At 37.0% G+C, this 13,359-nt stretch overlaps 1 protein-coding gene across 1 annotated transcript in view; it reads left to right on the top strand.

The window, feature by feature from the left end:
- Positions 1 to 13,359, top strand: part of DCDC1 (doublecortin domain containing 1) — a 433,096-nt gene that overhangs the window by 45,943 nt on the left and 373,794 nt on the right. Inside the window, 1 exon segment of the mRNA XM_047690790.1 lies at positions 8,268 to 8,473. Within this exon segment, the coding sequence (XP_047546746.1) occupies positions 8,268 to 8,473 (206 nt within the window).

The following is a 13,359-nucleotide window of genomic DNA, read 5'->3' as shown; positions in this document are numbered from 1 at the left end:
TTTATTTACTTATGTGACAGAGAGAGAAATTACTAGTAGCAGAGAGAGGGCGGGGAAGCAGGCTCCCCGCCGAGCAGAGAGCCCGATGCGGGGCTCGATCCCAGGACCCTGAGAGCATGACCTGAGGCGAAGGCAGACGCTTAACCCACTGAGCCACCCAGGCGCCCCTGGAGTTTAGTTTTTTTTTTTTTTTTTTAAATATAATAATGCTTACCGTGACTGTCAGCCCTCACCACATTTCTTCATGTAAAGACATATGGTCTGAGCTGTGATAGAGAGAAGAATCACCCTATTGCTAAATATGAGGATTCCCTGGTTCTCTAGCTGTTCCCATGGCCCACACTTTGAGACATGCTGCTTTAGAGCTGTCCTTTTCCTTACTATCCCAATAGCTTTGTTTCATAGAGAAGTAGATTGTGCCTTACATTTAAGGAAGATTTTTCCAATAGTCTCACCTGTCTGAAAGTTGGAATGGTCTGCTGTAGGAAGTGTCGGTATTCTAAACATTGTGCACAGACTCTAATCTGACTACTTCCCACCTTCCTTTCTCCATCTCTGGCCACTGTGTGTTTAGTCTTGTTCCAATAGTCTATCTTATTGTTGCATAATTCTACATCATTTCCTCTATCTGGAACATATTCTCACTCTTTTCCCCACTCTGTGTGTCCTTTAAGTCCTACCTTATGTTTTTCCCCCAGGAAGCCTTGCTGCCATAAACTGTGGCAGGTATCCCTACTCCCTATTCCTCCAATACCTTGTGGACTTCTCTGGCCAGTCACCTGCCATATTTTGTGTTTGTTTCCTTTATAGTCTTCCCGAACAGACTGAGAACTCTCTGAGGTCCCCTCTGTGCAGGCAGGGATCATGTAATAGGCTCTCAGTGCATGTTTATTGAATGAATAATTGAGTAAATGAAGCACGTGGTTAGAATAAAGAATTTTTAGTTTCTTTCAACCCCAGGGTTTTACAATTCTGAAGCCAGTACATTGTAAGGCCCTAAGCCTATGACTTTTTTGCTTCTTCCTACCCTGCGCTGTCTTTCATGATAAGTATTTTGGTTTCTGAGTAAATTCAGTGAGGATATGGTAATGAAAAACCTAATTAATCATGAATATAAAAATGTAATTTTTTCCAAAATACAAAGAAAACATAAGTCAAGTTTATATCTATCTAATTAAAATATTATTTAATATCTATCTAATGAAGTAATAGTCATGCTCTTGTATGACTGACAAATATTCTACAAATATTTATTGAACATTTACTATGTGATAAACCCTATTTAAGGTGCTGGCTATGCATCAGGGATTAAATGCTTACGTTAAAGATGTATGATCAACTTTTATTATTTTGTTAAATATCTAACAAGCACCACTTGTTTACAGTGTGCTAGATACTAGAGGCACACAAATAAAAACATATTCCCTGCCCTTGAAATACTCAAGGTCTAACAAGGACACATATACAAAAATAGGGATGCTTAATAAGATGAGGGCCCAAGATGGAGTTGCAAAGCCTGAAGGAAAGATAGATCAAAGAAAGCTTCCTGAGGACGTGGCATTCCGTTGAGGAGAAAGAGAGAGAGCCCACCAAAGAAGGAGGTGAAAAGGCATGGTCAAAGTTTAGAGTCAGAAAAGAGCATGGTGTTTGCTAATGGGTTATTCACAACTCCCTGTGTCTCTGCTGAGGGGGATTATCTCAAAATCTTTTATTGCAGTGGTTCTCAACTGGAGGTAATTTTGACCCCTGGAAAACATTTGGTAATGTCTGGAGACATTTATAGTTATCCTGACTGGGAAGGTGCTATGGGCATCCAATGGGCAGAGGCCAAGGATGCTACCAAACATTCCATAAGGCACAAGACAGCCCTCACAACAAAGAACAAAGAAATGTCGTTACTTGCCAAGGTTGAAAAACCTTATTTGGACTGTTCTGATTGACCACAGACATGAAGATCTGTAAACATTTTCATAAGGACACTTTACCAAATTTTAGGTACTGAGGGCAGCTGCTTTTTAGATGGTGCTAAGACTGGAGTATGGTAGAGTATGGGAAGTCCAGTCATTTTAAATTAGTAAAATAAATTTAAATTTATCACTTTTTACAGTGTCATGATTAAGATAGCAGACTCTGGAATTGTTCAGCCTGGGTTGTCTGATTTCTGATCCACTTAATGGAAGGATGATAGAGATCAAGTGGCTTAATTTCTCTAGATCTCATTTTCCTCATCTATAAAATGGAGATGATAATGTTACTTACCTCCCAAGGTTGTGAAGATAAAATGAGTTAATGTATATAAAGTTCTTAACACGTTGCTAAGTTCTTGTTGAAAATCATGAGGATAATAATGTCACTATTTACTGTGTTTCATATTTACACATGAATGTTTTATCTGTAGAAAGTCTTTCCATCCATACAACAAATAAGGGAATTAGTATTACTGTTCCCATTTCTCAGATATGAAAACTAAAGCAGGGGCACCTGAGTGGTTCAGTGGGTTAAGCCTCTGCCTTCCACTTGGGTCATGATCTCAGGGTTCTGGGATCAAGCCCTGCATTGGACTCTCTGCTCAGTGGGGAGCCTGCTTCCCCCTCTCTCTCTGCCTGCCTCTCTGCCTACTTGTGATCTCTCTGTCAAACAAATAAATAAAATCTTTAAAAAGATAAATATAATATTTTTAAAAAAGAAAGAAAACTAAGGCAAATGAGGCTGACTGATTTTTTTCCCCAAGATTACAGAGTTAGTAAGAGTTAAGATAAGTTAAGTGATATTTTAAAATTTATTTTAAAATTTACTATATTATGTGTTTTTTCTAGACTCATCAAGAGTTCTTTCAAAAAACTGATTTGAAACTTCACAAATATGATCTCTTTTTATTTTAGAGTATTTTTTAAGTGAGTAAATTGTCCTTAGATGTTAGCAGATAATAGAATTATGAATATATTTCTTTTATCAGAATAAGTTATATTGGAGTAAGAGGTAGGCTTATTCATTAATTCATACAGCACTTACTGAGCACCTGCTCCATGCACTAGGTAAGAATTGTGTATTCACTTAGGTAAGCAGACAGTGATGATGGTAACACAGGGGGAAGTGTCAGTGGTGGACATCTTCACAAAGAGCAGAAGGGAAGGGTGTCCAAGCTAGAAAAGAGTTTTTAAGAGAGATGACCCCCGCAACCCCAAATTAGTCTTAAGGAATATGTAGCATTTCCCTTAAATATACTTGGAGTTTATTCTAGTGTACACCACCGCTAGACCTTCATTTGCAAACCAGCTCTTCTTGGAAGGTTTCTTCTTTTCTTGAAGAAATTCTCTACCATGTGGTCATCAATGAGCATCAAGGTGGTATATCAGTCATATTTAAGTTCATAATGGGGATGTAGAGAATAAAAATGGTAGGTATAGCTATACACAGGCAATAAAGTTTATTTTGTATAACTGGTATGTTATATAAAGTGACATAAAATTAAATTTTATCAGTTGAACATTTAAATAAATGCACAGGAAGAATTAACATCTAGTAATTATACTATGTGCAGTGAACTTATATACACTCTGGAGCAAAGTAATAATACTTGATTCCTACCTTCTATGGGGTTAAGTACGGAAGAGAAATAGAATCTATGTTTATAAAATATTTACATAATTCCAGATCATTTCTGTTCTTTCCTTAATATATAAGATAGGACCTGAAATGTGGTATGTTCTCAAACATTACTGAATGAATGAATATATGGGTAAATGGTATAGACTGCATGTGCTCTAAGGATTCAGAGCACAGACAGAGCACAGACAGGTTGTTGTGGGCTGGAGCACTAAAGGAAGATCTTAAACTGGTTCTTGAGAAGGACTTGAGTCTGGGTGAGTGAAGAATGGACTTAAAAATGCCTTTGGGATTCTCAATGGATAACGAAGAGATTGGCTTAGGTTAAAAAGTGCTTTAAACTAGGACAAGATAAAGACATGTAAGTTTGGAGAGTGTCAGATTGTCAGTAAACTCTTCTGTTAAACATAAATTTAAGCAACAGAATGGGTCTTTTTCATATTCCTTGCACAGGGTCTGACACATAAGATGGATTCAATAAGTATTTGCTCACTACCTGACAGACTGGGTGATGGACTAATGGAAACTTCAGAAGTTAGTTCCAAGAACTTCCCCTTCAGGCAATGATAAAATTGATGTTTTGGGAAAATTAAGCTATAATTGGAGTATTAGGATGTCAGATATAATGGTGGAAAATAAAATACAATTAGGAAGCTCTTATAGATGATAGGAGACTGAGAGGGAAATGGACAAGAGGTTTTGGCTGGGAATGGAAAGGATAATGTTTTTTAATAATGCTTTTAGTACTCAGAAGAAAGATAGCCAAGAGTTAGGTTTCTCTTCTTTGACTCTGTCTTGGATCAGGTTCCCTAGAAGCAGAGCCTGAGATGGGGGTTTTTGTATGAGGGACTTAGTGAGGGAAGCAACAGAACAGAGGAAGAGTTTGGACCATGTGTTCAGCTGAAGTCTAGCCTCAATTTAGAGTGGGAAGCATACCACAGAGTTGCCCCTCCTTAAGGCCAGGGGACTGACCATTATGTCCCCCAGTCAGCCAGTCATTAGCTGTGGGCTGGACCCCTAGGTAGGAAGTAAGGGACCATCACCTCACAGGAATTTTCTTGCTAAGTGGCTGGTTCCTTTTAGCCAAGGGCAGTTCTCAAAAAGAAGGATGCAGTTGTGAGGTATTAAGAGGCTGTGACTCATAGCAGCTAGAGTTTCGGTGCACTTGCCTGATAAAAAGAATTTGGTGGGGGAGACTACCAGTGTCATCTACTCCCTGCTATAGTCTGTTCTTCATACATTGTCCTGCTGGGAACCTTCTAGTAGCTTCCCTTTACATCCAGAGTAAAATCTAAACCCTTTATCCTGATCTATACAATCTGGCCTCTTTCTACTTCTGTGGCTTATATATTCTCTCTCTATCCAAACTTTGTTTTTCTTTCTCAAACACGCCAAGCTCATTCTCGTCTCAGAGACTGTGCTTGATTTTTATTCTGCCTGGAATGCTCTTTTCCCCCAGATTTTCATGACTAACTTCTGATTGTACAAGCCTCTCTCTCCCCTCAGATGTCACCTCTTCAGAGAGACCTTCCACTGTCTGTCTGTCTTTCTTTTTTTTTTAAAGATTTTATTTATTTATTTGAAACAGAGAGAGAGATCACAAGTAGGCAGAGAGGCAGGCAGGCAGAGAGAGGGAGAAGCAGGCTCCCCGCTGAGCAGAGAGCCTGATGCGGGCCTCGATCCCAGGATCCTGAGATCATGACCTGAGCTGAAGGCAGAGGCTTAACCCACTGAGCCACCCAGGCACCCTGTCTGTCTTTCTTAAGGAAAGGGGCTGTAATCTGCACAAGTTATTTTGTCCTGTTCACAACTATCATCCTGGTGCATTGATGAATGGACACCCAAAATATGTCATTGAATGACTAAGCAATGGTTGGAGAGAAATTAGGAGGTAAGGGTTCAAGATCTCCCTAAGATAATGGACAACTGTGAAAGAAGTAGAAACACTGATAAAAATAAGAAATGTGAGGAGTATGTCCAATTTGTGTGGAAAGATGTGAAATTTTGTTTGAGATAACAGCATAAAATATATGGTAGAGTCAAATAGTATAGGGGTGGCTGGCTGGCTCAGTCCATGTGGAACATGAAACTCCTAATCTCTGGGTTGTGAGTGTGAGCCCCACATAGGGTGTAGAGTTTACTTAAATAATTTTTTTTTTCTTTTTAAAGGTGTACACTTTCTAGAACTAAATTCATATCCTAGTTCAACCACCTTCCAAGAACTTGCTCAAGTTATTTAAGTTCTCTGTGCCTCAGTTTCTTCACCTGTAAATGAAGATAATGATATTTTCTTCCTCATAAGCTTATTAAGAGGACTTCATGAATTAATATCTATAAATCAGTAAAACAGTGTCCAGCTAATAGCAATATTTTAGTGGAATTTAAGGAGTCTGCATAGATTAGAGAAAAACCAGGCTGGGACTCAGGTAAGATGAGTGATGAACCTATAGGACAAAATTTGAGGAGGAGCTTACTGAGGGTTGTGCACTTGCACAACTGAGTGTGCTCCTTTCAGTTTTGCACTGTTGACCCTTTAATTGTCTCACCCTAATCCTGATCCTGGTCTTAGTCAGCAAAGGGGAAAACCCTTTATTGGTAAGATTCTCTAAATCTGGGCACCTGTAACATCTTTACTTCTTTATAAGTAATCTCTACACCCAACATGGGGCTCAGACTCACAACGCTGAGATCAAGAGTCTCATGCTCTACCAACTGACCAGCCAGGTGCCCCAGTGTGGGAGTGGTTTCTTGCTCTTGCCAGTCTCTGGGTTGTCTCACTGTCCTCTGGTTGCTTTGCCATCTTTTCCGTTACTTACATAATCAGTTCCTGTAGTCAGTCCCCTCTGCTCAAATGGAGTAGTGGATTCTGTTTCTCTGGTTGGGCCCTGTCTGACATAACAATACATAATATACTCTAATCCTTCACAATAAGCATAGAATTTCTGAGATGTGGGGGAAGAAGCCAATATTCATGGAGTACCTTCAAGGCTTTAGGTACTTTAACATATAAAATAGTTCATCTTCATCAGGTAGTGGAGTGATGCCCACTGGATACTTTATAGGAGAGAAAGCAGAGGATTATAACTCATAACAGTTTGAGATTCATCCACATTGTAGCATATATCAGTACTTCACTCTTTTCCTTGCTGAATAATATTCCATGTCATGTATATACCACATTTTGTTTATCCATCCATCCACTGGTGGATATTTGGCTTACACCTTTTAGCTATTGTGAATAGTGCTGCTCTGAACATGCATGTACATGTGTTTAAGTTCCTGTTTTCTGTTCTTTTGGGGATATATGAATTCATTAATGTCTAGCTTATTTTCTAATTCTAATTCCTGTGAATTTTAGATTACAAAATGACAAAATACAGTAATTTCTGTAAAAATATGTTTCTCTTTCTAAAAACTTACTCATATCTATAATCTAGTTTTAGTTTATTCTGCAAGTTTTGCTCATATTTCTACCTACTGTATAGGTATGTGCATGTATATATGTGTAAGTATGTATGTACACAAGAGAGAAAGAGAAAGACAGTGTTTCTGTTTTTTTAACATTTAGTATAGCCATTCTGGGACTCAAAGTCCACAGAACTATTTGCTTGTGTTTCATATTGATCAAAGAGGCCATGCATCTTTCAAGGTAAGTGCTAATAAAGGATTATTTAGAAATTCGGGCAAACAAATGTCGCTATTTTCAATTGTATGCAAATAAAATTTTATTTCTCATTAGGACAAATATAGAGCAGATGAGGGAGGGGTCATTGTAATTGTAAAGTCACATAAATTATATAATTTATGTGAAAAGAAAATATAATCTAAAATAAATCAAATGCACAAATAAAAAAAAACCCAGGTGTAAATTTTTTATTTATGAAATGGAACCCTTTGAAAGGAGAGGAATGCTGATAGCAACCTTTCTGTGCAATATACTACACTTCTGTTCTTACCTCTTACATTTTCAAAGTCATACATTGTAATTTAGTTCCACTCCCATTAATATGAGTGGGAGTTTTGAAACTTAAATTTCTGCACAAATCTTTGAAAATGTATAGGTCAAAGTAAACTGTTAATGCAGAGCTGGTTTTCACTTTTAGTGAAATATTTTGCTTCTCTCACCAAAGATGTCCTAGAAGGCACTTTCATTCTAGTCACAGGAGAAGAATTATGTATAAGGTTACTCTTTGGAGGTCATCATCTTTAAAACAACATGGATAATAAATCATATTAAGGAGAAAAAAAAGCATTTTCCCAACCCTAAAGAACACAAAAGTTCACGACCCATATTGTTTTATGTAAGTAAGGGACCTTGGACTCTTTCAGTGGACCCTTTCAGCCCAGTGCATTGGATCAGTGATAGAGGCATGCTAAGGTGAATTTTAATTAGGACTAAATTGTGGTATTACTCTTTCATACCCTGAACATCTGTTCCCTTCAGAAATGATGATTTATGCAGGCTATCAGAGCAGACAGCTTGCTACAGCTTATGTCACGGTTAGTGGGAAGCTGGTGGTAGCATTTCAGAAAACCAGCATCTAAATGGAGACTGGCCAGTGTATATGATATAGGTAAGGTGGGGGGAGGGGAAGTATGATGTGTCCATTTCTAGTTTTGAAGCCAAATATTGACTTGACTTAAAAAAAATTCTCTTCTAGACCATCTGTTGTTTATGAAGAAAGTAACTTGGACAATGAATGGACTGATGCTTCCTACTGATGTTAAAAGACAGAAAACCAAACCTGTTCTTTCTCTTAGAATGAAGGGACTTACTAAGAAGACCTCAGTCCGAATTCTGTTCTTTAAGAATGGCATGGGGCAAGATGGGCATGAGATTACAGTGGGAAAGGAAACAATAAAAAAGGTAATGTTGTATGAAATATTAAAATATAAATTAAATTTCAAAATTTTCATGGCTTTTGAAATATGTTGGTTTCTTTCTTTTAGATATCAGTGTCAACTAATAAACTGAAATATTAAGAAGGTATTATAAAGAATGCAAAATTTCAGCTGTTTAGAAGGATGCTTACTGTAGTAACAACATAAATTACCTTAATAAAGCAACAAGATTTCTTTGGCTAACCTACAGTTGGCCATTTACCTAGTTAGAAGTTATGCTTACACTTAGAGAACATTCTAGTTGGTTATAATATTTTGTAAAATAATTAGATTGAAGCCAATCTGATCTAGCTTCAAATCTAAAATTTTCTCCTTTTCATTTTTAAAATTATAAGTTTAGGGGCACCTGGGTGGCTTACTCAGTTAAGCATCTGCTTTGGGCTTAGGTCATGATCTCAGGGTCCTGGGATGGAACCTCACAACTGGCTCCCTGCTCAGTGGGGAACCTGCTTCTCCCTCTCTTTTTGGCCCTCCTTACCACTTATATACTCGTTCTCTCTCAAATAAATAAAATCTTAAAATAATAATAATAATAATAATAATACCTAGAAGAATACTTGCTTCTGGAATGAGTAAGTAAAGTGGAAAATAACTAGGATTCCTTTTAAAAGTATCCATATGCATTTTCTTTTAAAGATTTTTATTTATCTGACAGAGAGAGAGATCACAAGTAAGCAGAGAGGCAGGCAGAGGGCGGGGGGGGGGGGGGGGAGGAGGCTCCCTGCCGAGCAGAGAGCCCTTGCAGGGGCTCAATCCCAGAACCCTGAGATCATGACCTGAGCCGAAGGCAGAGACCCAACCCACCAAGCCACCCAGGTGCCCAGGCACCCCTCCACATGCATTTTTAAAAGCAAATGTAGATGGGTCTAAGAAAAATCATGTAACAATCAAGCAAACTTTAAGAAACAAATTTTGTCGTATAAATGCATGTTTTTTTAGGGGGTACGTGTATTTTCCAGATCATCTTTGATCTGACAAAAATATGGAGGAACTAATAGGAGTTTGAAGAAAAAAAAATTTTTTTTTACAAAGCGGGCTAATTATACCAACTAAAATTTATTAAATATATATTAGAGAGACAGTATAACATAACCAACCTGTCCAGGTTTTAATCCTGGCTTTGTCATTGAATCTATGAGACTTTGGACACTTTACCTTCTCCAAGCCTCCATTTCTTTCTTTCTTTCTTTTTTTTTTTTTAAAGATTTTATTTATTTATTTGATTGAGATCACAACTAGGCAGAGAAGCAGGCAGAGAGAGAGAGAGGGAGAAGCAGGCTCCCTGCTGAGCAGAGAGCCTGATGCGGGGCCTGATCCCAGGACCCTGAGATCATAACCTGAGCCTAAAGCAGCTGGTTAACCAACTGAGCCACCCAGGTGCCCCATCGAGCCTCCATTTCTTCATCTAAAAAATGTGGATAACAATAGTGCCTATCTCACAGAAATGATAGGAAAATTCAGTATAGTTTTATGCATGGAGTGACAGCACCCAGAAAGTTCCCAATAAATTTATGCCATTCTTATCTTTAGAACTAATAAATATACATCTACTAGAAATTATTTCTTTTACTAAAGGGAGAGATTTGTTATGAAATCAATAGGTATAAATCATTTTGTCATGCCAGAGTATTTTCAAAATGACTGTTGCTTGAAACGGGTGAATAGTTGACTAGATACTGGGAATTGTTCTTATTGAAATATCTATTTCTTCCTCTTCTTATTTTTGTGGTTATTTTATAACCACAACTGGGTAAGTGTTTACTGAAAATCTAAGAAAACAGGTTTTTTTTTTTTCCTTCTTATCTTCAGATTTGGATTATGAGTAAAACAAGGGATATTACACACCAGAGTAAATTGTTAAGGCAAGTTGTAACATCTTCCCTGGAGATTTTGAAAACTAGAGAAGAGGGACACATCTCTTAGCTCGTTAAAATGCAATCATTCTTGGAGATAGAACCTAGATTAGATAACCTCTTGAGTTCACTTCAGTTCAATCTTTGTAATTCTATGCCTTGGTGGTAAAATGGGGGTAATAGTCACTCTTAAAGATTACATGTTCAGGGCGCCTGGGTGGCTCAGTGGGTTAAAGCCTCTGCCTTCGGCTCAGGTCATGATCCCAGGGTCCTGGGATCGAGCCCCGCATCGGGCTCTCTGCTCAGCAGGGAGCCTGCTTCCCCCTCTCTCTCTGCCTGCCTCTCTGCCTACTTGTGATCTCTCTCTCTGTCAAATAAATAAATAAAATCTTTAAAAAAAAAAATAAAGATTACATGTTCTTAGATGAAAGGTTGAGTATAAGTAAAAATGTCACTGCTATTTTGCTCTTTGATTCCAGAGAGATATTTATTTAAAAGTGGATGATCAAGCAATTCTTTAGCTTATTTTTTTTCTCCTTACAATTTGTAAAATTTAAAGAATTTTCACAATTTGGAAAATTTAAAGAATTTTCACAATTTATAAAACTTAGGACATGATTCAGTAATACATATATTTGTACAGTTTTGATTAAATAGGGAATATAGTCAATAATAATGTTATAACTTTGTGTGATGACAGATGGAAACTATACTTATCATGGCGAACACTGCATAATGTATAGAACTGTCAAATCACTATGTTGTACACGTGAAACTATATAACATTGTATGTCCACTATACCTCAAATAAAAAAATACTTAATAAATAAATACCATTTATACAATCAAGGTAAAGATTAGGAAGCAACAGAATCCTGGCCCTGATTATCAATAGAATTTTTTGAAGAGAAAAAATAAGTCTACCTAATTATTTTGTAGATAAAATTTACATTTTGAAAGTTTATTGATAATCACAAGATAATGCCGTATTTATAGATTAACTACCGACTCAGTAATAGGAATAAAAAAGTGGCATTGTCATAGGAGAAACACAAAATATTTCTCTTTTATGATAAAATATTAGGAATGCCAGGGATTAGAAGCTATTTTTAGATTATTATGAAGTAATAAAAAACTGGAATAGGCTGTTAAAAGACTCTAATATGGTGTAGGCTATTGCAGTGGGACAAAGAGAAAATTATTGAAGATGGTGGTAAAGTAAGTTAAGGCATAAAAGTCTTCTCTGAGCTCAGATAGAGCCATAGGAAAATGACTATATTATAATCTTAAGTGCCAAATCAGAAGGAAATCATTTACTTATTTAAAAAGGTTAAGTAATTAAGAAGTTTGACATGAGGGCAAAAGTGCTATATTTCTTTACTAAACTTGGGATATCCCAACTATGGCCCATCTCTTTGAAACTTGAATTAGATGATTTTAGAATTACTGGGTATGGTTTAATAATAACACAGCACCTGCTACTATGAGGAATAGGCTAAACATATGTATCCAGTGGTTGAAAAAGATATTAAGGGGGTGCCAGGGTGGCTCAGTCATTAAGCATCTGCCTTTGTGTCAGGCCATGATCCCAGTGTCCTGGGATCCAGTGCTGCATCAAGCCCCACATCAAGCCCGGCATGGAGCCCTGCATTGGTCTCCCTGCTCGGCGGGAGGCCTGTTTGTCTCTCTTCCGCTCCCTCGGCTTGTGTTCCCTCTCTCTCTGTGTGTCTCTCTCTCTGTCAAATAAATATATAATCTTAAGGGGAAAAAAAGGTATTAAGAATAATTTGGGGCACAAGATACAAAGTTAATGGAAAATGAAAAATTATCTGCTCCAGATACATAACTTTTTAAGGCTAGCATTGTGATTGGTGGATAAGTTTTATTTTCCATCAATTATCTCTTAGAGTCATTGTAAGAGTCTTTGAGAGTCTTCAAGAAAATATTGAAGTTTAAAATGTATAAGTCAATTGAAAAAAAATACAACATAATAGCATTATTATGGAATGTTCACACACAGATCAGTAACTATAACAACAGAGATTTTTCCAATAGTGTGGGTAAAGGAATTTAGAGAACATTTTAAGAGATTCAAAAGGGAGCACCTGGAGTAACAAAATTTGATTAAGGATGCTCACCATGGATTCCGACAGGGGAGGTCATGCATAATTAGTATGTTAGAAGTTCTTTAAAGAGCTTTTTATGGTAGATGAGGAAAAACCCATTGATACTATTCTTGTTTTAAAAATTAGTCTAGTGTTCAGGCTAGGGATTAATATCATATTTTAAGATATGAAAGCTGATTTTTTAAAAACACGTAATTTGATACTGGAGTTTATTTTCAAGAGGCCAATTGTCTTCTATTTATTTTCAACTTCAGTGTTATACAATTGGATTATTTTTGAATCTTATAAATAATTATTTGGTAATCAGAATTTATTTTCTTAAATAAAATCCTAAGTGTGTGGGGCAGGAATGTGAATTTCATCAGCTGAAATAAAAGCAAATGAGAATTTTACAGTTTGTAGATTTATTTACTTTACAATAAATACTTAACGACAGATAATCCTTAATATTAAGATCACAGATTTTATGAGATCATCTAATTAACCAACTCAGAAAACTGAAACTTAGAGAAGTTAGCTGCTCTATCCAAAATGGATCAGTTGGAATGGCTAGGACGAGAACCCATTTTCCTAGTTCAGATTTTCTCCATTATAGGAAAGTGCCACAAGTTAGTTTTTTTATGACATTTAAAAAAAAAGATTTTATTTATTTATTTGACAGAGAGAGATCACAAGTAGGCAGAGAGGCAGAGAGAGAAAGAGGGAAGCAGGCTCCCTGCTGAGCAGAGAACCCAATGTGAGACTCGATCCCAGGACCCCAGATCATGACCTGAGCCAAAGGCAGCAGCTTAACCCACTGAGCCACCCAGGTGCCCAGTTTTTATGACATTTTAATTCCTCCGTGTCCTCACTTAAAAATGAGTTAACATAAC

Source organism: Lutra lutra, chromosome 10, assembly GCF_902655055.1.
Source record: "Lutra lutra chromosome 10, mLutLut1.2, whole genome shotgun sequence".
NCBI lineage: Eukaryota > Metazoa > Chordata > Mammalia > Carnivora > Mustelidae > Lutra > Lutra lutra.
Note: the sequence above shows the minus strand (reverse complement) of the source record. Positions and strands in the feature narration are given on the sequence as shown.